The following is a 23,149-nucleotide window of genomic DNA, read 5'->3' on the forward strand; positions in this document are numbered from 1 at the left end:
TAACGAGCGTCAGGTAGCTCGTCCTCCAAAACGCCTCACTCATAAATTCATCTTCTTCATAACTACATACAGTGACCTTTTCATTAGTTCAATGAAACTGGTCTCAATTTAAATACATTATAACTGAACACTTTTCCAGCTCTCTCACGCTATCAGCGATTTTGACCTTTGGATCTCGCTGTTCGGACATCTCTGGCCGTTCGATCAACTCAACTTTGCGAACTGGGCCACTCGTCCTTGAGGGCAGCTACTCCGGGAGAAAAATCTGAAGTCTGTGGTTAACTGGGCCTCCACCCCTTACGCATTGCAGGCTTCCAACCCATTCTCGCAGCGCCTCATCCCCTTCCCTGACACCGCCGCCGCCGCCGCCGCTGAAGGGATCTCAGGCAGCGGCGCCCTTCCCTCCTCTTGCTCGCTCTGCACCTAGCTAGGCGATTGCGCAACCCTCTCCTCCTTTGTCCCTCCTTTTTTACCTCCGGCTCCTTGTGCTACCTCCCCATGGCGCCTCCCTGTCCCGTTGTTCCATGAAGGTCGAAGGTGTGACAAAGATGAGAGGATGAGCACGGGAGGATGGGAAGACGAGTCGATCTGGAGCAAGGCGGGGACTTCCCAGCCGCCAATGTATTCCTCCCCGTCACCTTCGACGAGTCGAGCTGGAGCAAGGTGGATGGGTGCTCATCTGCAGGTCATGACCACTGGTGATGTCCTCTCCTCCAATGGAAGTTGATGTCAAATCCCCTCCTCGAAGGTGACAATCTACTCATGCAGATTTGCTTCTCCGGGTATTTCACTTAACCCCTACAAATATTTCATGGAATCCATGAGTTCTCTTCTGTACTGATTGAGCCAGTTGCAGGTAAAAACATTGTGCGATGAGGCAAATGAGATATTAGGGAGGAAGCTAATGTTCAGGTATGGTAGATCGTTCTCATAATTTTGCAATGGCGTCTGTTAATAGGTAATAAGGTGTTACAAAATATAATGGTATGCTCTATTCGGTTGTAGGCTTGTAGTAACATCATGCCAGTATACTCTTAGGCGTGTTCTGCATTGTTCACTTTGCTCAAAATTTTGTAATGGAATCATTTTGTTTTGTTAATAGTGTGGAATGAACCAACTAGAAAAAGTTAGGAATAATGTCTTCATGATCATTTTTCGGTGCTGCGTACATGAAATACCTTCTCCAAGTTTTAATTTATGAAGCGGACTAGGACCTTTGCTCCAAGCACCTGTGGAAGATACTAGCCGAGCTGCGAACTGGTGAGCCGCGGGCAAAAGAAAATACCGTCGATGCAGTCGCAGGTTGTGGGTGGATAGGCAAGCCGGTTGAGCCGATGTGTTCACACGGGCATCCGCCATCCGGTCGAGGAGCGAGCCCATGTGGTAAAGCTGCTTCGGGCCTTCCAGGTCGCACGCCGATGCAGGTCTAGGCGAAGCGGCGTTCGCTGTTAGGTGAAGCAGATCAACGAGAGAAAGTCATTGGGTTTTGAAGAAAGCAATCAACAGTGAGTTCCTCGAGGCATTCATGGCAGATGATATGACAGATATACATATTTGTCGATTATTGCAATCAGGTGTTTGACAAATGGGTATAATCTGCAGCAAAATCAAAATTCCTGGTAGCTAATAATAAAAAGCAAGCATCATATTTATTGCCATGGGATAGAAACATCATACGACAACTTCATCACACAAGCTTCCTAGAAGCGTGCTTTGTAAAATAAAATTATTTCATATTCTTCGGCAGGGATCTACTCTCTGTGTTCCTGACCTCGTGTTTTTCTTCTTTAGCTCATTAGTAATTCTCCAAGAAAACACATGCACATAACTGTATATTTTATGGATTATTTGGAGCAGTGTCGTTTCAATTAATGTTCTGTTAGTCGTTGCATTTAAATATATTTTTAATCTAAGTCCTTTCCCAAGTTATTTCTCCCTCGCCACATTGTTGAGAGCAATGAAGAGGGCGTGACCGAGTTCATTCCAGATGACCATGTCCTGCCAGTGTTCATTGGCCAGTGCAAGGAATGTGCTCACTATAATGTTTGTGACCTCTACAGGATCAATGTCGACCGGGGCATGCTGATAGGTGATGGGCCATCACACTTCACCATCAGCTGGAAACTGAGATTCGTCTTCGTCTAGACCTCTACCTTCAGTGATTGTTCTGATGCCATTATTTTCCAATGAAACACCATATTCAGATTTAGAATGCCTCGCGAAAACGGCAAAGGGTTTGAGGGTGGCGATTTTTAGCCTTGGAGTTGTAAGCCTTGCTTTAAGTGAAACATGATATTTTATCTACCACAATATACTATTGGAGGTTGATGAGAATTATTCCCTATAAACGTCAGTCGTTGTTGTATGTTCTTTTCACATGATCAGGCTATGGAAGGGGTCAGGATGGATAGGGGATCAAGTATTATCAGTGAGGACTTGAACCCTGCAAAATAAGAACAAGTTACAGTCTATTGCTATCTTCAGAAACAAAATATATATACATTTTCATAATTGTTTATGGACACATACTTAACTTTTGCGAAAAAGCCAGCTAAGAAATTTTGCTGCACCGACTTTGTAAACCCAAAGGATCACACCAAGCCAGTGCATGAGGTATGTTATGTTCTCTGCCTGAGCATACATTTATCTCTTAATTTGTTCACGGGATGCCATATTGTATCAAATGCTTGCAATTGAGTTATGCTCCTGGTGCTTGTTGAGATGACAAACATTGGAGTCAACAGAGCCGTGGATTGCACTTGCCACGTCGACGCCATGATATTTGCCTTTGAATGCTTTCATGATGTATGTTCTCGATACACTTGTAGTTTGAGCATTCTGAGCATTGATGTGTTTTCTACTTTGAGCTCAGTCATGAAGTCTGAGTGCAGGGGTGGGGCGTGGTTAGGCTGGTGGGTGTCCCACACAAGGAGGTGGCATTCAATACCCACCTGATGAACTTCCTCAGTGGCAAGACCTTGAAAGGTGCCTTCTTTGGGAACTACAAGCCACACACCAACCTCCCAGACGTTGTCAAGATTTACGCGAGGAAGGAGCTGGAGCTGGAGAAGTTCATCATGCACGACGGACCTTTCTAACAGATCAAATTGTGCTCATCATTCTAAAGAGGAGGTACTGCTGCTTCACGAGGTTGGATGATTAGATTGAGCTTCTTCGGTCATGTCCCTTGCTACTTTTAGATTTGGTGCTTGAGAAACATAAGAAAAATGCTTATAAGATCTTCCCTCAGGTAATAATGTAATAGTTGTGAGACACCATGTGTTGAGCTCTTTTTTGTCACAAAGAACTAACACTGTTTTGTGTTGTCGTACTGTTTTGTGTTGTCGTACAACACTTGCCAGCAGCAAGCAGTCTTTAGTTACTTTGTACCTGAACGTTTTGCACAGTAATGGTCTGCAGTTTCTCTGTTTTTCTTTTGCACATCAGCTTCTCTATTAATGTCGATGTTTTCCTTTTTTTTAAAACTGAATCTCGGTGTCTCAATTGCACATTGCAAATCAGTTCTGATATTCTGTCATCTTTATGTTTGCAGTTAGCCATTCTTTTACTCACCAGTCGTAAAAATAGTAGATATTTCAAGTCCAAATTCTATGGGCAAAGTGGTGATTGTAAAAAAAAACATCATCTAGCGAGCCAAGTGGAGTGTCCACTGTAGGCCTAAAGTCCAAGAGGATCTTGACATGCATGATCTTGAGAGAAAAATACTAGCCTCCTGCAAATGGCATTTGGTCTATTATAATGAACATCTTATGCTACAAATACGCAAAAAATCACAATAATATGTATACTACAACTACTATAACTTTTAGATAAAATAAAATTGTACATAATTACATATAGTTAACTTTAAAATAAAATACCTACACAACATTGCATCAATACCTAACATTCCGTATTAAAAAGACGGGTGCGGCAACGCGCGCCAACGATGATCTAGTAATTTCTAAAAATAGACGACTATGCTCCCTTTACGGTTGACTTATCGGATGAGGATGAAGAGGACTATATGGTCCATGTGCAGCTTGCCGCCGAACGTGCCAGTGAGGACTACTTGGCATCACTTGTTCAGGTGGACCACAGCTCTATGATGAGAACCACGCTCTCCTCGAGTCTATCAAGGGCGAATGGGAGGTCGAGGCTAATCGCTAGGAGATGACCCGCTGTCATGTCGAGAAGCATAAGTATTTCGCCGAGCTTGACAAGTTCGTCGACGAGACGAAGGAGAGCGATGACCCATTGCCATGGATTCGGCCCACCACCAATGATCACGAGGTGAGCCTCGGGGCGCTACACGTCCCGTCCTGCTGCTCTGACTATTCGTCACCCGGCTTCTCCAACTTCAATCTAGAGCTCCATTATCGGAGTAGTCTAGCCAGATAGTTTGATATAGATGTAGTGTTGATGTTGTAGGTAATGGAGTGCATTAGTGAATGTACTATTTAATTAAGATTTGTATGATGTTAATGTGGTACCATGCTCTACTTATGCAATGAAGTATTAAACAGTGCTTGTGCATATGATATCTGCTTGCGTATGTGATATGTGCCACGACAACTCGTTTCCCATGTTTCTTCTTATTTGAATTGTTTATTTCAAAGACACTAGGGATGTGGAGATTTTCTTGAATTTTTCCATGTTATTGTGATGATGATATTAATATGTGTTCTTTTGGTTATGTCTTTCTTATAGAAGATGCTTCATCAAGCATCAGGTGACTTGTAAAATCAATGAGGCTTTCTGGCAGTGGCGACCGTGGCTACTCTTCCTCAAGTGGTTCTATACCCGCTGCCATGGAGGACCACGATATCTACACTCCTGGCGAGGAGGAGCATGAGATGGTGCGTGAGGACGAGGAGGGGTCTGCCTCTAGCTCTACAGGCATGAAGAAGCACTCTGGGTGTGGTCAGTCGGAGGTACCAAAGCCCACACCTCCCGAGCACCAGCCTGTCGTTTGACCCTACTTAGACAAGTAAATGATGTCCTTAAAAGTTCTTGGCATATAATATTCGAACGCTGACATATGACTTTCATTTTCATTGTGTAGTCAGTGGGAACTCGTTCAAGCGGCTTCACACCACCGGTAGGTGAACCACATCATTGGTGCTCTTCTGAAGGAGGACCCCCCCGACATGGTGAAGCTGAATGACAAGGTGTAATCGTCCCCAGGATTCACTTGGGAGAAGTACAACAACGCCCTGGATGACGAGTGTGACAACAAGTCCGACCGGATCTATCGAGATATGTGGGTAAGTACATTTCACACTGCATTGGTCCATATTCGATGCTTGGTAAATATTTAACTGCTATTTGCATTGTTATTGGAACACTTTACCTGCCAGGATGGGCACCTGGTTGAGGCACGCCTGATGGCAGAGAGAGATTCCAAGAACCGTCTCTCTAACATGAGCACATTGTGTGATACACGACTGAGATGAGATGTCGCCCCCTGGAGGACGAGGGGAATTAAAATCACTTCTTGGTACTACTTACATCAGTAGCCTCTTGTTTCTTCTATTCGTCATATGATGTACTTTGTCTGAGTAGCTAGATGATGGAGCCATGGATCCCAGCTGATTGTTGGACGACATTCATGGGTATGTGGTGCGACCCTGCGTGGCAGGTGCGACACGTTACGAAAAAGGGAGGAGAAACCGTGGATGAAGGGCCTCTCACATGTCCTAGGCGGCCTCAACCTGGCAGTTAGCTACCAAAAGATGGTATGTGCAACTCCAAGGTCAATTTTGTCTCTAGGTGCATACATGTTTATTAATCGTGATGCTTTCTCTTGCAAGTGAGACAACAACCTGGGTGCCACGTCAACATCATGCGGGCGTGTGCACATGGCCATAGGGGAAAGGGGGCCAGGGTATTACAACGACTCAACCAAGGAGAAGATGGATGCGTACACAACTGTGTACCGTGAGAAACATGGGTCCGTGGTTGATCCTCTGTAGTAGCCACCCGATCCAGAGTTGGTCATGAGGGTAGGAGGTGTGAAGAAGAGTGGTTGCCACCTCATTTGCAAAGGTGCAGTCGCCACCTTCTCACATCCCAAACTATTTCAGATCCAGGCACCGAGCACAAGCTCAAGTCCCTCCATGAGGAGTCACCCGACGACTCATTCACGTGAGATTGCATGACTCCAGATTTGCAACTTCCATACCCATGTCTTTACATTCCTGAATTGCAATCTATATTTGGGCCACAAAGCTGGAAGAAGAAAGGATGAAAAGGGAGGAGGCCGAGGCCGCACAGGTGGCACGACCGCGGGAAGAAGTGGCTGCAAGAGAGATGCTCCAGGTAGAGTTCAAGGGTTACCACTTTCCCATAATAGCCACCAATATTAACCGATCATCCAGTATGATACAAGGGTAACAAAGATAACTGTAGGCGCTTCATGAAAGTGTCAAGGCTATGAAGCATACCCCCCTCCTCCCCCACAATCACAAAGCCCGCGTCCACGGAGTTGATGTTTTCGAGAGGTTGTGTCGATGAACTACTTTCGAACTTCCAATGTTTCTTATCTTATGTGTGACTTGTACGACGCTTGTGAACTTTATATGCTTTTGATATTGTTATGTGACTTGTTGGTATATGGACTAGTTGTGATTGCCATGGTAATCGACAAGTTGCTAGCTTGCGTGGATTATATGTGATGTATATGTGGTGCTGGCTATGTTTTGAATGGCTTTACAAACATTATTTTATTAAAAAAATACCTTTTACCAAGCGGTGAACTCAGCAAAGGTCTCCTGTACGGAGTAACACACTCGGTAGTAGTGGTGCCTGACTGTCTTTGTCAACTCCAACATGTAATTTGGCGAGCTCCTAGTAAAGGTACTCGACAAAGATTTTCACTGCTAAAAAATTAGTATAGTTGTTTGCCGAGCGTCCCGGCATTCGACAAAGTGGGTCACGTGTCAGAACCTGGGAACGCCTTTAAACTATACCATGTTCCTTGTGAGAGAACTCGTCAAACGTTTTCTGTATGTAAAAATGAAATTTGAAAATATTTGCCAAGTTGCTTGCTTGGGGCATTCTGCAACATGTACCTAGGTCTTTTTTTTTGCGGAGTAACATGTACCTAGCTAACACTCCATCTATGGAGTGCAGAAACGAATAGGTTCGAGAGCTTCTATTTCAATGTGTCTTTCCGAAAAATCTTTGGATCAAAATAATGGTACAGGAAGAAGAAAAAATGCCGTCAACCACAGACGTTGTGCCACATGGTTCCTGGTTGTTGAGTGCCATGCCACTAGCTCTTGGGCAAAGTGTGTATTGGTCGAGTGTTTTGGCATTGCTGAGTATTTTTCTGACAGCTATCAGTGAACTAAAGCCTCTATCGAGTGCCCACGTTTGCCAAGTTTGGTGCTCGGGAAAGGTTTGGTTTACCGAGAGCCCATGATATGAAACTCCGCAAGATCGAGACAGTTGACAAACACCAAATTTTCAACAGTGTATATAGAGTCTACGTAAAATATTTTGTGCCTAAAATATGGTCAGACAAGAAATATTGACTCTGGGACCACATCATGTATACACACGTGGACATTCAGATATCCACAAGGATTCAAATCCAAATCTGATGTCATCGATGCCGGTTCTAAAACTAGTTTTAAGACTAAACCAAGACTACACTTGGTGCACATGTTAGTCTCTTAATCATCTTATCGTTAGTAACCAAAGCCCATCTAGGAAGCCAAACACTATCAATTCAAAAGGTATATTCTCTTTCATACATAGGAGACAACACAAGCCTAGCTTGCTTGCTCGATTTCTCAACATTACATCTATATGCGAGCATAAGGACAAATCTTTTATTCAAGCAGCATATCACAGATCAACACAAATGTTTAGTTAAAACAAATATACATATCTACTCATTCATTGTGACCTCTTCCACCATAGCCGTCTCAAGGATAGCCGGCACCACGGGATCCTTCACCATAACCTCCACCTCCACCATACCCGCCACCACCACCATATCCTCCACCTCCACCGTATCCACCGCCACCACCGTATCCTCCACCATAGCCGCCGCCGCCAAATCCACCACCGTTGCCTGGATGACCATAACCGCCACCATATCCGGGTCCATAACCTCCACCGCCATAACCGCCACCATGCCTAGAATTTCCGTATCCTCCACCATACCCACCACCATTGTTTCCGTATCCTCCACCATGTTGGTATCCACCTCCACTCCCATATCCTCCACCATTGTTTCCATACCCCCCATTTCCATAGCCTCCCCCATTGTTTCCATATCCACCACCGTTTCCATACCCTCCACCATTACCGTACCCCCCACCATTCCCATACCCTCCATAATGCTTGTTTCCACCTCCCCATTTCTCGTCCTTCAGGCCCGGCCCTCCTGCAGGTTTTACATTCTTCTCCTCAGACTCTGCATACATACAGTCGCTTAGTGAACATTGCTTGAGGTACTGTACTATGTTCATGGAAGTGACTTAATTTGGAGAATGGCATTTTGGCTCTCGACCTCCATGGAGGCCAAATTTTTGAAAAAAATTATCAAAATTCGAAAATTTTGGTTCCAAAAAAATCTGACTTTTGTGTGTGGAAGTAAACAATGATGTGAGGCGTATGTGTGTAAAATTTCAGAATGAAATACGTTGAAATGTGATTTGTACAAAAAGGCAAATTTATGGTGGGAGGATGAATAGTATCATGTGTTAAAAAACTCCAGATTTTTCTTTTTTGCACAGCCCTCATTTCAACATATTTCGTCCTGAAAATTTACACACTTCTGCACCATGCCTTCATCTATCTCTGTATTTTTTTTGAATTTTTTGAATGTAAAAATATGAATTTTCATGAATTTTGCATTTGGAGGCCTCCATGGAGAGAGAGAGAGAGAGAGAGAGAGAGAGAGAGAGAGAGAGAGAGAGAGAGAGAGAGAGAGAGCATGTTTGACAAACCTTTAGCATCAATGAGCTCTCTAGCATGTGCTACATCCTGGGAGAGAAGTAGGAGCGAGGCTATTACGACACCGAGAAGAACTAGAGACTTGACCGCCATTGCTGACGACCAGATTGATCGGGTTATAATAGCTAGCTTAGGATGAGATGATATCCCTGCTAGAATTGCCGTATTTATAGACGAGGCAAGGCATGCATGCACGCCTATCTCGTCGAGTTAATAGACGGGGGCGAAAGTTTCAACCTTCAATAACTCCATGTAACGCTACGGTTGGCTGTTAGCTAGGGTATGATCGAACCAGGCCGAGCATTGGTATATCTCGTTGTCAGACTTGATTATTAGCTAGTGCCACCCAGAACGGGGCATTGACATTTATCCGCGGCCTTGAGTACGTATGATCGAGAGTGTGTGGAACCACTTGGCAACCAAGATCAGCTAACAAAGTAGAGATTGTCTATCTCTGTGCAGCCTTGAATTAATTATCGGATTCATTGGTCGATTACGTCCTGTTATATTGAAATCGACCAATTTGCTTATGTACCGTGTTGTGTACGTATACAAAATATCTGGTTACACACGTACGCACTAAAGTGGCACACGTAGTTTTGTTGTGAAAATACTTCAACATCTACAGAGTATAACATATACGTGCACACGCGCACAATGATTATTGAAGACCAGAGTTGCGAAGCAAAATTTACAAGTCACAACATGTACCTTGCTATACGGAAACGTCACCTCTCTTGTGAGCATTGTTTGTGGAGCAGTGCTGGAAGACAGAGGCAGGAGGTGGAGTGGCTTTGTTTTGCACGGAGCTTCAGTGGAGATGTCAAGTCATGCTTGGCCGACAGGTGCTACGCTATGTCATGCCTGGTCGGCAGGTGCTATACACGACAGATCTTTCAGAGTCTTCGTTTCTGGATGGACGAGCATAGGGTGGTGGCGCCGTTGGGTGCCGTGGTGGCGTCGAGGATGGCCGAACTGGCAATGATGATGCGGATTTCTCCCCTGAAGATGGGTCAGCGGTCCGATGATGATGGCGGCTTCTAAAACGTGTGCATGTGGTGTACGCTTTAGATCTACTGCACCGGCTGTTCGTTCCGATACGTTATGTGGATGAATCGATGATGACACCAGTTTTAGATACGGGAAGTGAGAGCACTCCATATTATCGAGTTTGTAGGTGTGAGTGAAGGCTTCGAGTGGTTTGATGTATGTTTCTGTCAGACCTTTATGAAATAATTAATAAAGATGACTATATGCATCCATTGATGCAGAGGCGGAGGGTTTTAACCTCCTTTTCTAAAAAAATACGGAAACGTCACCTTGCACAGAATATAGCGCCTTAATGGAGTAAATAACATAAAACTACTACTTTACAGGTTAGGGTTTCAAAAAACTACCGGTTTTTAATTTTTCGCTGATAGCTACCAAGTCAAGGGTTGACTGTTTCAAAAAACCCCTAATCACTCGATGCTTTAAAATTGATCGCGATTATGACAGTTGGGACCCGCACGTAAGAGAACCGTTTGTTTGACTGTTACCTTACATGTAGGGTCCACATGTCAGTATTTCTGTAAGTTTTTTAGAAAAGCAATTGTGTCCCTATAACTTTTTTAAAAAAGCAATCGGGTCCCTGACTGTTTTTATAAAAAAAGCAATCAGGCCTTTGCTCCTCGGTGCGCGCCCTCCCGTGCTCAAGATCAAGAGGAGCGCGCCCGCCGGCCAGCAGCCGCCATAAAGAGCGCGCAGGCCAGAAGCCATGGCGCCGCTGCGGAGATCCCTCCCGTCGCGCGTCCGATGCGCGCCGCCGCAGAGCTCCCTTCCAGCATGTGTGGCGGCCGCGGCCTCCTCCTGCCGGCGAGCTCCCCCGCCGCACGGCCTCTCTCTCTTTCTCCCTTTCCTGGGCGCGGCGACCTGAGCCCGTGGCCATGGAGCTCGGCTGGCGGTGGCCCTGGCCATGGCGCAAGGATGGCGGTAGCCCATGCCCCTGGACGCGGCAGGCCGAGTCCCTGCCCCCTGGCCATGGCGAGCGGTTGGTGGCGGCCCGTGCTCCTGGGTGGCGGCTGGTCCTCCGCACGGTGCTCCTTCCCGCGGTCGGCCCTGGTTTGCGTGCAGCGGCAGCGGGTGGTGGAGCTTGGGCTTGGTCAGGAGGAGAAGGAAGAGAACAAAAGATAAGAGGAAGAAGAGAGAACTTACATGTGGGTCCCACATGTAAGTTAACGGTCAAACAAAACGGTCAAACAAACGAATTGTTTAGGAGTGGGTCTGACCTGTCATAAAACGGTTTAAATCGCCAGCAACGAGTTATTAGAGTTTTTTGAAACAGCCAACCCCTGACTTGGTAATTATCAGCGAAAAATTAAAAATTGGTAGTTTTTTGAAACCCTAGCCCGTAAAGTAGTAGTTTTATGCTATTTACTCGCCTTAACGAGACATACAGGGTGTCAAACCTAAGGAACTTTGTATGCTTTTTGAACTTATTTTTCTGTGACTTGTTGGATATGGGCAAGTAATTGTTGCGGTAATTGACAAATTGATAGCTTGTATGGATATATGCGATGCATATGGTTTTATGCCTGCCGATATGGCTGTGTATTTGCTGAGTGCTTTGTCCCCGGCTCTAGGCAAAGGACCTATTGGTCGATTGTTTTCATAGTGATGATAGCTGCATGTTGAGATAAACAGCAGAGTGTGTATCTCTATAGGATTCCTTACGGGTGTGGACAAACCGACCAATGAGACCTAAAAAAAAGATGCATTTTTGAGCCAGTACTTCTATTATGGAAACACAAGCCGACTGATCCCAAAGTAAACACACTACATAACCGAATTACCGAAGGAACGAAAAGGAAACGCAGCCGAGACGCTGGCACACTAACAAATCAGAGAACGAAATATCTAGGCTTGCCGGTTCCAGAAGGAAGAATGCATAAAGGAAGATTTGAGACGCTTCAGTCTAATATGAAGAAGAGGTTGGTGGATTGGAGTGAACAATATATGTCTTCTCGTAATAAGGAGATTTTGATTAAGTCAGTGGCGCAAGCTATACCCAGTTATGTCATGAGTGTTTTTGATTACCAGCGTCAGTATGTGACGAGCTAATCCGACTGATGCGTCAATATTGATGGGGTGTTGAGAATGGCAAGAAGAAGATGACGTGGTTAAAGTGGGACAAAATGACTCTGCCGAAATCAAAAGGCGGCATGGGGTTCAAAGACATGAGAGCATTTAACCAAGCTATGTTGGCTAAACAGGCTTGGCATTTAATTGATTCCTCTGATAGTTTGTGTGCCCGCCTTCTAAAGGCCAAGTATTATCCGAACGGTAATATTCTTGATACTATGTTTCCGGCGAACTCATCGGCAGTATGGAAAGGTATTGTTTATGGCCTGGATCTGGTTAAGAAGGGTATTATATGAAGAGTGGGGGACGGTGCTGTGATTAAAGCATGGCGCGATCCATGGATTCCGTGTGGCCATGATTACCGGCCGGTTACGCCTAAGCGAAACTGATTCTGATTTTCTTGATACTAATGGTGCATGGAATATAGAGCGACTTGAGGAGCATTTTTGGCCTATGGACGTACATAATATTTTGAAAATTCTGACTTCGCCTAGGAATGGTCATGATTTTCTTGCCTGGGCCTGAAAAGAATGGGAGATTTAGTGTGAAGAGTGCTTACCGGCTGGCTACACATGAACACGACGATAATTTTGCAGGTGGTGCTTCCAGTACCTGCCCAGGTGGTGAGCGTTCTCCATGGTCATGTATCTGGCGAGCGAAAGTCCCGCTCAAGATGCGGGTCACTGCCTGGAAGGTTGCGGCTGGGGCCTTAGCAACAAATGAATGCAAAGTGACTAGACATATCTCAAATCGTGGAACATGTCCTGCGTGTGGCCTTGAAGTGGAGAGCTCCTTCCATGCTTTAATTACATGCGGCCATGCAAGGGCCCTTTGGGAGGCCATGCGTGAGTTCTGGCTGCTACCGGCAACGCACCAACTGATAGACAATGGCAAGGAGTGGCTGTTACATGTTCTATCTGGATGTTCTGATCAAGTTCGTGACATGGTTATTTTACTTATTTGGCGTATTTGGAGTCTCAGGTCAGATATAGCACATGGCAAGGTAGTTCCTCCATTGGAAATAAGTGTTGATTTCTTGGTCAGTTATCTAAAATCCCTAGATCTTGCTCGGAGATATAGCACCGAAGAGATTATCAAAGGTAAAATGACCCTGTTGGAGGTCCGGACTCCGGAACCTATCGGTAGCGGACAGTGTGTGCCATGGCCTCCTCCTCCAGTGGGCCAGGCGGCACTCTCGGTGGATGGTTCTTTTTTTGTTCATGATGGCTCCGTAGCGACTGGTATGGTGGTACGACGTCATGACGGTTCGTCATCTTTGCTGAGGGTTTTATTCAGATGCAATGATGCTCTAGAAGCGGAGATCCATGCGCTTATGCAAGGCATAGCTTTAGCTCTCCAACACACAGAACTGCAAGTGATCGTCCAGTCAAATTCAATTGAGGCTCTGTCCATCTTATCAAATGAGAATCTCTCACGTTCAGCTTATGGGCACTTGATAGCTGAGATCAAGGCCCTGATGGAGGAGAGGGAGTTTATTCCCCAGAAGATTTATAGGGATCAAAATAGGGTAGCAGATTGTCTGGCTAATTATAGCAGTACAAAATCATGCACTGCTGTTTGGCTTCAGAGAGGCCCTTCATGTATCGAGGATCTCTTGCCAGTAGATTGTAATCCTATAATTTTGGAATAAAACTCCTCTTTGCCGAAAAAAAAAAACAAATCAGAGAACAAGAACACGTCACACTGCATGGCAGCCATGCAGCGACGCATCCTCTCCAATCCAACAAACAAACCGCGCGTGAGTGGTAACGGCCGGCGCTCAGGTACAAGCATGGGAGGGAGCTAGAATCGGCAGTGCGCCTTGCAGTTGGCATCGCAGTCGTAGAAGCAAGGGCCGTCGCACTGCATCGGGCACAGCAGCTTCATGCCCCGGCACCTCCCCGGCGCCGTGCAACGCGCGTACATGCTCGAGCTGTAGCTGGGCCGGTGCCGCGCTCTCCTCGCGCGCGCCGCCCCCGGCCGGCTTCCGTTTCCGCGCCACCCCGGCCTGGTGCCCTTGCCACCGCCGCGACCTCCTCCGCCGCCTCCTCCTCCACCGCCTCCACCGCCGCCCTCAGTGCCCCATCCCCACCCCCACCCCCAGCCGTATCCCCAAGAACTGCCGCCGCTACTCCCCTCGCCTCCACCATCTCCACCGCTTCCCATGGCTTCTTGCTTTCGGCCAACGGTGGTGCTGCCATTGTAGGTACCGCCCCGGGTATTCAGCGCCTGCACCTTAACTCGAGCAGCTTCTGCCACGGGAATCACCGGCACTAGCAAGAGAGCCATCAAGAGCGCAGTGGCGCCGCACATCGTGGGCGCGCGAGTGAATTGCAGAAAACCACCACATTGAAGCCTAGGGTTGCAGAAAAGACTCCTACGATTTTGCGCCAGAAAACACTGATTTTGGGCCTAATCATTTGCAGAAAACAACTAACCGTTTGTTTGGGCATTTTAACCTCTATTATGACAGGTGGGGCCCGTTTTTGAGGACGTGGCGTAACGCCCACGAGCTCACACCGTCTGACGGCGCCGTTAGGGCAAAACCGGCACGGGTCCCTTATCCACTTCATTCTCCCCCTTTCCCCACTCTACTCTCCCCTGTCTCTCTTTCTCCCCGTGCTCCATGGCGACGGCGAGCCCTGACGACGGTGGGGGAGTGGATGCCGCCGGCGGGGGAGTGGATGGAGGCTGCAGCGGAGGGTTGCTTGGCGGCGGCGAATCAAACCAAGTGGAGGAGGTGTGCGGCAGCTCAAACCCTAGTCGGGCCCCGAAGAGGAGAGCGCCGTCGCCCTCGCTGGAGTACTGCGCCGCCGGCGCTCTTGCCCGTGCTGTGCAAGCTACTCCGACGGGTAGCCATCAATGGGCTTCTGGATTTGGCGGCGTCGAGTAAGTTGTCCCCCTCCTTTACTGTCGATTCTAGGGTTAGGGTTCAATTTCTCATAGTTCAATAGTTAGGCTTCGATTTGAATGAACTGTAGATCATTATTGTTTGTAGTCTAACCTCTGATATGTATCCTATCAGTTAGATGAATGTGCTTCGGTGTATGAAGTTAACTGAATTTTCTCAGTGTACAATAGATTTTCAATTGACTGAATATTGTTTACTGTCAATAGTTAACTGAATTCTATCAGCGTCTGAAGTTAACTGGATTTGGGGTAGTGTATGAAGTTAAATGAATTTGCTTCAGTGTATGAACTTAACTAAATTTATTCAGTGTGTTCAAAAGATTTCAGTTAACTGGATATGTATCAGTTTCACCCACTAATTGCAATATTTTAGTTAACTTCAGTTAACTGAATATGCACTGTATATAGTGTAGTCAGTGCATTGAAACTGTATGTGTGCTAATTATTTTTTTGTGCACTGTAATACTTCAGTTTGTTACTGATTTTAATTATTAGAAATGTATGCATAGAAATTGATGTGTAGCTTCTTTGCTTTGTAGTTTGTGTGATGATGTGTGGGAAGTTAGGCTCCACTTTCATGACAGGAACAATTTGGAAAGGACCATGTGTGTTTCAGACATAACATTTCTGAATCTAATAGCACTAATAGAGATAGCAGGCTATGGAGAGGATGACTACATGTACTTTATTAGGGATGCTGGCTTGGATGTAGCTGGTTTGGAAAAGATCTGTGATGATGACAAGGTTGATGAGATGTTAGACCACATTGCCAACAGAGATCAGACCATAGTTAATCTGACAGTAGTTAGGGGTAGTGAGCCCAGACCTGGAGATTTAAACATAGGTCATGTTTGTGAGGAGCAGGTTCCTATAGGTAGCGTTGGAGAGAGGACTGTGTATGAGGTCGGTGATGAAGGTGTGGTGTACAGGTCACCATCTAAAAAAACAAGGAGAGTTGCACAAGTTGATGAGCAGGAGGCACAACCAATACAATTTTACTCCACAGAGCAGAGCACACATCTGTTTATGCACAAAGATATATATATGGATCAAGGAAATGCAGGAGATGTTGATTTGGAGCAAGAGGAGTTGGAAAGAACTATGGAGCTTAAGAGGAGGAATAAAATACAGAGGTATAAGAAGCATAAGAAGAGTGTTGAGAGGGTGGAGGCAATTAAAAGAAAACTTCCTGTTTTACTAACTGAAGATGACTCTGACTTGGAGCAAGATGAGGATTTCATGGCTAGGATGGCTGAGATGAGGAGGCAGAGACAGGACCCATTTTTACTCTTTGAAGGTGACATTGATGTTGAAGAACCTTATGAGCTAGAAGAAGAGGTAGTGCATGAGGAACATGGAGAGGATGAGGAGCATGGAGAGGATGAGGAAATTGAAGAGGAGGTGGTACCACAAGGGGAAAAGAGGAAGAAGTTGAAAGTAAGAAAGGGGCCAACTAGTAGATCACATGCAAGTTTGGAGCAAGAATTTCAGGATGTTTGGGTACCATCATCTGATGAGGATCCAAATCCTGCTGATTTGAAGGAGGAGGAGGATGATGGGGCAGTACCCCTAGCTTTTGTGCTTGGCCAGAAGAGTAGGGCCAAAAAACCCAAACCAAGAATCTGGTATGCTGAGGATAGAGAGAGCCCAGAGATGCAGTTTGTAAAGAAGCTTTGTTTTGAAAATGTTTACCAATTTAGAAGGGCACTTCTCACATTCCACATAGCTCAAAACAGAAACTATCAGTTTCATAGGAACTGCAATGACAGAATAATAGCTATTTGCAGACATGAACATTGCCCTTTCTTCATTGCAGCTTCTGTGTTGGCAAATGAGAGCACATTTTGCATTAGAAAGGCAAATTTTTTGCACACATGTCCAGCTGTAGCAGAGAGCACCAAGGTGACTACCAAGTGGGTCACACATGAGGTGTTAGAAGCAATAAGAACAGATTTGAACACATCAATAACTACAATAATGCAAAATCTGAAGAGCAAGTATGGAGTTGAGATCAGCACTCATATGGCCTACAGGGCTAAGAACAAAGCAGTTAAGATGGTGCAAGGAGATCAGAGGGGGCAGTATACTAGGATCAGGGATTACTTGCAGGCTATCTTGGACACAAATCCAGGTAGTAGGTGCATTGTCACTACTAAGTTCTTAAAGGAGCATCCAAGCATAAATCCAAGATTCCATGGTTTGTTCATCTGTTTGAATGCTTGCAAGGAAGGATTTCTGAATGGATGCAGACCATTCATAGGTGATTACTTTACTTTGTTTACTTTGCCTTATTTGAATGCCTTGTTCCTAACTTGTGTTGTGTGCCATTGCAGGTGTGGATGGATGCTTCATCAAGCTGTCTACTGGCCAACAAATTCTGGCTGCCACAGGAAGGGATGGGAATAATAACATATATCCCATTGCTTTTGCAGTTGTGGACAAAGAAGACACAAACAGTTGGACTTGGTTTCTATCTTAACTGAAGATAGCAATTGGTGGAGAATCAGGGAGATTTGGTTATTACACCATAATCTCTGATAGACAGAAGGTAATTCCCATGTTTAGTTGTATTTGATAATATACATTGCTTACTAATTGCTTAGTTTATAATTGCATAGTTCATAATTGCTTAGTTCATAATTGCTTGGTTGTGATTATGGTGATTTCTCCAAACAGGGCCTTCTTAAAGCTGCAAACAATGTATTCCCCAACTGCCCACATAGATTCTGCCTTAGACACATCTATCAAAACTTTCAGACTGCTGGTTTTAGGGGGTCAGAATTAAAGAAGTACATGGATAAAGCTAGTTACTCTTATACTGAACATGACCATCTTGCTGCAATGGATGCTCTTAAAAAAGAGTGTAAGGCTGCTTGGGCTTGGCTTAACAAAGTTCCTAGAGCTTCTTGGGCTAGATTTGCAATGGACTTCAATTGCAAAACTAACCTAGTTGTCAATAATATTAGTGAGGTATTTAACAAGATGATATTAGATGTGAGGGGCAAACCAGTAAAGACCATGATAGATGCAATCAGGACTAAGTTGATGGTTAGGTTCAATGGAAATAGGACTAAGACAGAGGTAGCCAAGTGGTATATATGCCCAACATATGCTGAGTTGCTTGAAGAAGCAAAGAAAAATTCTAGGAACTGTCAAGCATTGATGGCTGGGCCAAATATCTACCAAGTGACAAGCAATGAGAGAACTTATTCAGTTAACCTGCAGCATAGGACATGTGGGTGCAGGAAATGGGACATGACTATAGTCCCATGCAATCAGCTATCACCAAAGCCAAACTGAGGTCTGAAGACTTTGTACATGACTTTTTCAAAAAGCCAATGTATCTGGCAGCATACAACCCCATCATATTCCCTGTACCAGGACAAGATCTGTGGCCCAAGACCAAAACCAGAGACATAGAACCTCCAGTGTTCAAGGATAAGCCAGGGAAGCAGCAAACCAAGAGGAGAAGGAGCCAGTTTGAGCCACCAGCACCCAAAGATACATCTAGGATGGCTTCAATTACATGCAGCAACTGCCAGCTTGTAGGTCACAGATACACATCATGCAAACAAACTCTAAAACTAGGCTTAGCAATGAGAAAGAACAAGCATCAGGTTTGTACTAGTTGTCATTCATTTTGTTTTCTAATAGTTGAATGTATTAACTTGCTACAATTCTTACATGCAGCCAAACAACACAGAGGAGGGTAGCACACAAGGAAGCAAGGCAGCAACACCACCAAGGGGATCAACAAGTGGAGCACCCAGGGGAGCAACAAGGGCAGCTTCTTCAATAGCTCCAACACCAAGGGTAGCTTCTTCAACTGCTCCAGCACCAAGGTCAGCTTCTTCAACTACAGGTGCAGCAACAAGGGCAGCCAGCTCAACTGCTACCAGGAGAGCTTCTTCAGCTGCAGCAAGTAGGAGAGCTTCATCAGTTGCAACCACCAGAAGAGGTTCAACAGCTGCAGCTTCCACGGCAGCACCATTCTTGCCACCAAGACAAAGAAAGCAACCCAGCAGGCTGAAAGACTATTTCTATGCTTATGGGAACTGATGTTGAAATCTTATGGCAAACCTTGATTATGATGTGATTTGGCTAAACTAGTAATTGCTAAGATCTATTTTGGCAACAAGTTATGGTACTGTAATCTAGCTAAACTAGTAATTGCTATGATGTTGGATCTAGTTTCATGATGATGTGATATGGTACTGTAATCTATGAATCTATATGATGCACTATACTTAAGCCTCTCTATTTGTGTCAAGTTATGATGTTGGCTTGTTATTATGGCTCTAGGTAACCCTTGGGTAATTTCATCGATATATCGACAAAATGAGGCTCTAAGTAACCCTTGGATCATTTCATCGATATATCGACAAGATGAGGCTCAAGGTGACCCTATGGTCATTTCATCGATATGTTGACAAGATGAGGCTCAAGGTGACCCTAGGGTCATTTCATCGATATGTCGACAAGATGAGGCATTAGGTGTGAAGGAAATATGCCCTAGAGGCAATAATAAAGTATTATTTATTTCCTTGTATCATGATAAATGTTTATTATTCATGCTAGAATTGTATTAACCGGAAACATAATACATGTGTGAATATATAGACAAACAGAGTGTCACTAGTATGCCTCTACTTGACTAGCTCGTTAATCAAAGATGGTTATGTTTCCTAGCCATAGACATAAGTTGTCATTTGATTAACGAGATCACCTCATTAGGAGAATGACGTGATTGACTTGACCCATTCCGTTAGCTTAGCACTCGATCGTTTAGTATGTTGCTATTGCTTTCTTCATGACTTATACATGTTCCTATGACTATGAGATTATGCAACTCCCGTTTACCGGAGGAACACTTTGTGTGCTACCAAACATCACAACGTAAATGGGTGATTATAAATGTGCTCTACAGGTGTCTCCAAAGGTACTTGTTGGGTTGGCGTATTTCGAGATTAGGATTTGTCACTCCAATTGTCGGAGAGGTATCTCTGGGCCACTCGGTAATGCACATCACTATAAGCCTTGCAAGCATTGTGACTAATGACTTAGTTGCGGGATGCTGTGTTACGGAACGAGTAAAAAGACTTGCCGGTAACGAGATTGAACTAGGTATCGAGATACCGACGATCAAATCTTGGGCAAGTAACATACCGGTGACAAAGGGAACAACGTATGTTGTTATGCGGTCTGACAGATAAAGATCTTCGTAGAATATGTGGGAGCCAATATGGGCATCCAGGTCCCGCTATTGGTTATTGACCGGAGACGTGTCTCGATCATGTCTACATAGTTCTCGAACCCGTAGGGTCCGCACGCTTAACGTTACGATGACAGTTTTATTGAGTTTTGATGTACCGAAGGAGTTCGGAGTCCCGGATGAGATCGGGGATATGACGAGGAGTCTCGAAATGGTCGAGACGTAAAGATCGATATATTGGACGACTATATTCGGACTTCAGAAAGGTTCTGAGTGATTCGGGTATTTTTCGGAGTACCGGAGAGTTACGGGAATACGTATTGGGCCTTATTGTACCATACGGGAAAGAAGAAAAAGGGCCTCAAGGGTGGCCGCACCCCTCCCCTTGGTCTGGTCCGAATTGGACTAGGGAAGGGGGGCGCACCCTTCCTTCTTTCTCCTTCCCCCTTCCCTTCTCCTACTCCCACAAGGAAAGGAGGAGTCCTACTCCCGGTGGGAGTAGGACTCCCCCCTATGGTGCGCCTCTCCTCTTGGCCGGCTGCCTCCCCCTTGCTCCTTTATATACGGGGGCAGGGGGCACCCCAGAGACACAACAATTGATCCTTGAGATCTCTTAGCCGTGTGCGGTGCCCCCCTCCACCATATTACACCTCGATAATACCGTTGCGGAGCTTAGGCGAAGCCCTGCGTCGGTGGAACATCATCATCGTCACCACGCCGTCGTGCTGACGAAACTCTCCCTCAACACTCGGCTGGATCGGAGTTTGAGGGACATCATCGAGCTGAACGTGTGTAGAACTCGGAGGTGCCGTACGTTCGGTACTTGATCGGTCGGATCGTGAAGACGTACGACTACATTAACCGCGTTGTGATAACGCTTCCGCTGTCGGTCTACGAGGGTACGTGGACAACACTCTCCCCTCTCGTTGCTATGCATCACCATGATCTTGCGTGTGCGTAGGAATTTTTTTGAAATTACTACGTTCCCCAACAGTGGCATCCGAGCCTGGTTTTATGCGTTGATGCTATGCACGAGTAGAACACAAGTGAGTTGTGGGCGATATAAGTCATACTGCTTACCAGCATGTCATACTTTGGTTCAGCGGTATTGTGAGATGAAGCGGCCCGGACCGACATTACACGTACGCTTACGCGAGACTGGTTTCACCGTTGCGAGCACTCGTTGCTTAAAGGTGACTGGCGGGTGTCTGTCTCTCTCACTTTAGTTGAACCAAGTGTGGCTACGCTCGGTCCTTGCGAAGGTTAAAACAGCACCAACTTGACAAACTATCGTTGTGGTTTTGATGCGTAGGTAAGAACGGTTCTTGCTAAGCCCGTAGCAGCCACGTAAAACTTGCAACAACAAAATAGAGGACGTCTAACTTGTTTTTGCAGGGCATGTTGTGATGTGATATGGTCAAGACATGATGTGATATAATTTGTTGTATGAGATGATCATGTTTTGTAACCGAGTTATCGGCAACTGGCAGGAGCCATATGGTTGTTGTTTTATTGTATGCAATGCAATCGCCATGTAATGCTTTACTTTATCACTAAGCGGTAGCGATAGTCGTAGAAGCATAAGATTGACGAGACGACAACGATGCCACGATGGAGATCAAGGTGTCGCGCCGGTGACGATGGTGATCATGACGGTGCTTCGGAGATGGAGATCACAAGCACGGTGCTTCGGAGATGGAAATCACAAGCACAAGATGATGATGGCCATATCATATCACTTATATTGATTGCATGTGATGTTAATCCTTTATGCATCTTATCTTGTTTTGTTTGATGGTAGCATTATAAGATGATCCTTCACTAAATTATCAAAGTATAAGTCTTCTCCCTGAGTATGCACCATTGCGAAAGTTCTTCGTGCTGAGACACCACGTGATGATCGGGTGTGATAGGCTCTACGTTCAAATACAACGGGTGTAAAACAGTTGCACACGCGGAATACTCAGGTTAAACTTGACGAGCCTAGCATATAACAGATATGGCCTCGGAACACGGAGACCGAAAGGTCGAGCGTGAATCATATAGTAGATATGATCAACATAGTGATGTTCACCATTGAAACTACTCCATCTCACGTGATGATCGGACATGGTTTAGTTGATATGGATCACGTGATCACTTAGAGGATTAGAGGGATGTCTATCTAAGTGGGAGTTCTTAAAGTAATATGATTAATTGAACTTGAATTTATCATGAACTTAGTACCTGATAGTATTTTGCTTGTCTATGTTAATTGTAGATAGATGGCCCGTACTGTTGTTCCGTTGAATTTTAATGCGTTTCTTGAGAAAGCAAAGTTGAAAGATGATGGTAGCAATTACACGGACTGGGTCCGTAACTTGAGGATTATCCTCATTGCTGCACAGAAGAATTACGTCCTGGAAGCACCGCTGGGTGCCAGGCCTGCTGCAGGAGCAACACCTGATGTTATGAACATCTGGCAGAGCAAAGCTGATGACTACTCGATAGTTCAGTGTGCCATGCTTTACGGCTTAGAACCGGGTCTTCAACGATGTTTTGAACGTCATGGAGCATATGAGATGTTCCAGGAGTTGAAGTTAATATTTCAAGCAAATGCCCGAATTGAGAGATATGAAGTCTCCAATAAGTTCTTCAGCTGCAAGATGGAAGAGAATAGTTCTGTCAGTGAGCATATACTCAAAATGTCTGGGTATAACAATCACTTGATTCAACTGGGAGTTAATCTTCCGGATGATAGCGTTATTGACAGAATTCTTCAATCACTGCCACCAAGCTGCAAGAGCTTCGTGATGAACTATAATATGCAAGGGATGAGTAAGACAATTCCTGAGCTCTTCGCAATGCTAAAGGCTGCGGAGGTAGAAATCAAAAAGGAGCATCAAGTGTTGATGGTCAATAAGACCACCAGTTTCAAGAAAAAGGGTAAAGGGAAGA

The 23,149-nt window shown here is 45.2% G+C and overlaps 2 protein-coding genes and 1 non-coding gene across 6 annotated transcripts; 2 read left to right on the forward strand and 1 right to left on the reverse strand.

Annotated features, from left to right (window-relative positions):
* Positions 1-274: 274 nt before the first annotated feature.
* LOC109756617 (uncharacterized) lies at positions 275-3,430 on the forward strand. 2 transcript variants are annotated; one of them, XR_012190242.1, is made up of 5 exons: positions 309-782; positions 857-912; positions 2,061-2,613; positions 2,722-2,805; positions 2,892-3,430. It is a non-coding gene; the product is annotated as an uncharacterized protein (transcript). The 2 variants fall into 2 exon arrangements; XR_005762120.3 differs by lacking the exons at positions 2,722-2,805; positions 2,892-3,430 and adding an exon at positions 1,212-1,505 and having other exon boundaries at positions 275-782; positions 2,061-2,348.
* Positions 3,431-4,147: 717 nt separating this feature from the next.
* LOC141028052 (uncharacterized) lies at positions 4,148-5,729 on the forward strand. Of its 3 annotated transcripts, XR_012190241.1 has the most exons (6): positions 4,148-4,293; positions 4,711-4,934; positions 5,066-5,101; positions 5,188-5,267; positions 5,361-5,500; positions 5,642-5,729. XR_012190241.1 is itself a non-coding variant. In XM_073505886.1 (5 exons), exons 2-5 carry the CDS (start codon positions 4,749-4,751, stop codon positions 5,386-5,388), a joined length of 330 nt encoding a protein of 109 aa, XP_073361987.1. In that variant the 5' UTR covers positions 4,148-4,293; positions 4,711-4,748; the 3' UTR covers positions 5,389-5,674. The 3 variants fall into 3 exon arrangements, 2 of the variants coding, with proteins under 2 accessions (XP_073361987.1, XP_073361988.1); XM_073505886.1 differs by having other exon boundaries at positions 5,361-5,674; XM_073505887.1 differs by having other exon boundaries at positions 4,205-4,293; positions 4,714-4,934; positions 5,361-5,674.
* A 1,987-nt stretch (positions 5,730-7,716) lies between these two features.
* LOC109739248 (uncharacterized) lies at positions 7,717-9,126 on the reverse strand. The gene is made up of 2 exons (XM_020298334.4): positions 8,964-9,126; positions 7,717-8,428 (listed from the first exon to the last, which is right to left on the reverse strand). Exons 1-2 carry the CDS (start codon positions 9,061-9,063, stop codon positions 7,935-7,937), a joined length of 594 nt encoding a protein of 197 aa, XP_020153923.1. The 5' UTR covers positions 9,064-9,126; the 3' UTR covers positions 7,717-7,934.
* Between the last annotated feature and the right edge of the window lie 14,023 nt (positions 9,127-23,149).

This window comes from Aegilops tauschii, chromosome 7 (assembly GCF_002575655.3).
Source record: "Aegilops tauschii subsp. strangulata cultivar AL8/78 chromosome 7, Aet v6.0, whole genome shotgun sequence".
NCBI lineage: Eukaryota > Viridiplantae > Streptophyta > Magnoliopsida > Poales > Poaceae > Aegilops > Aegilops tauschii.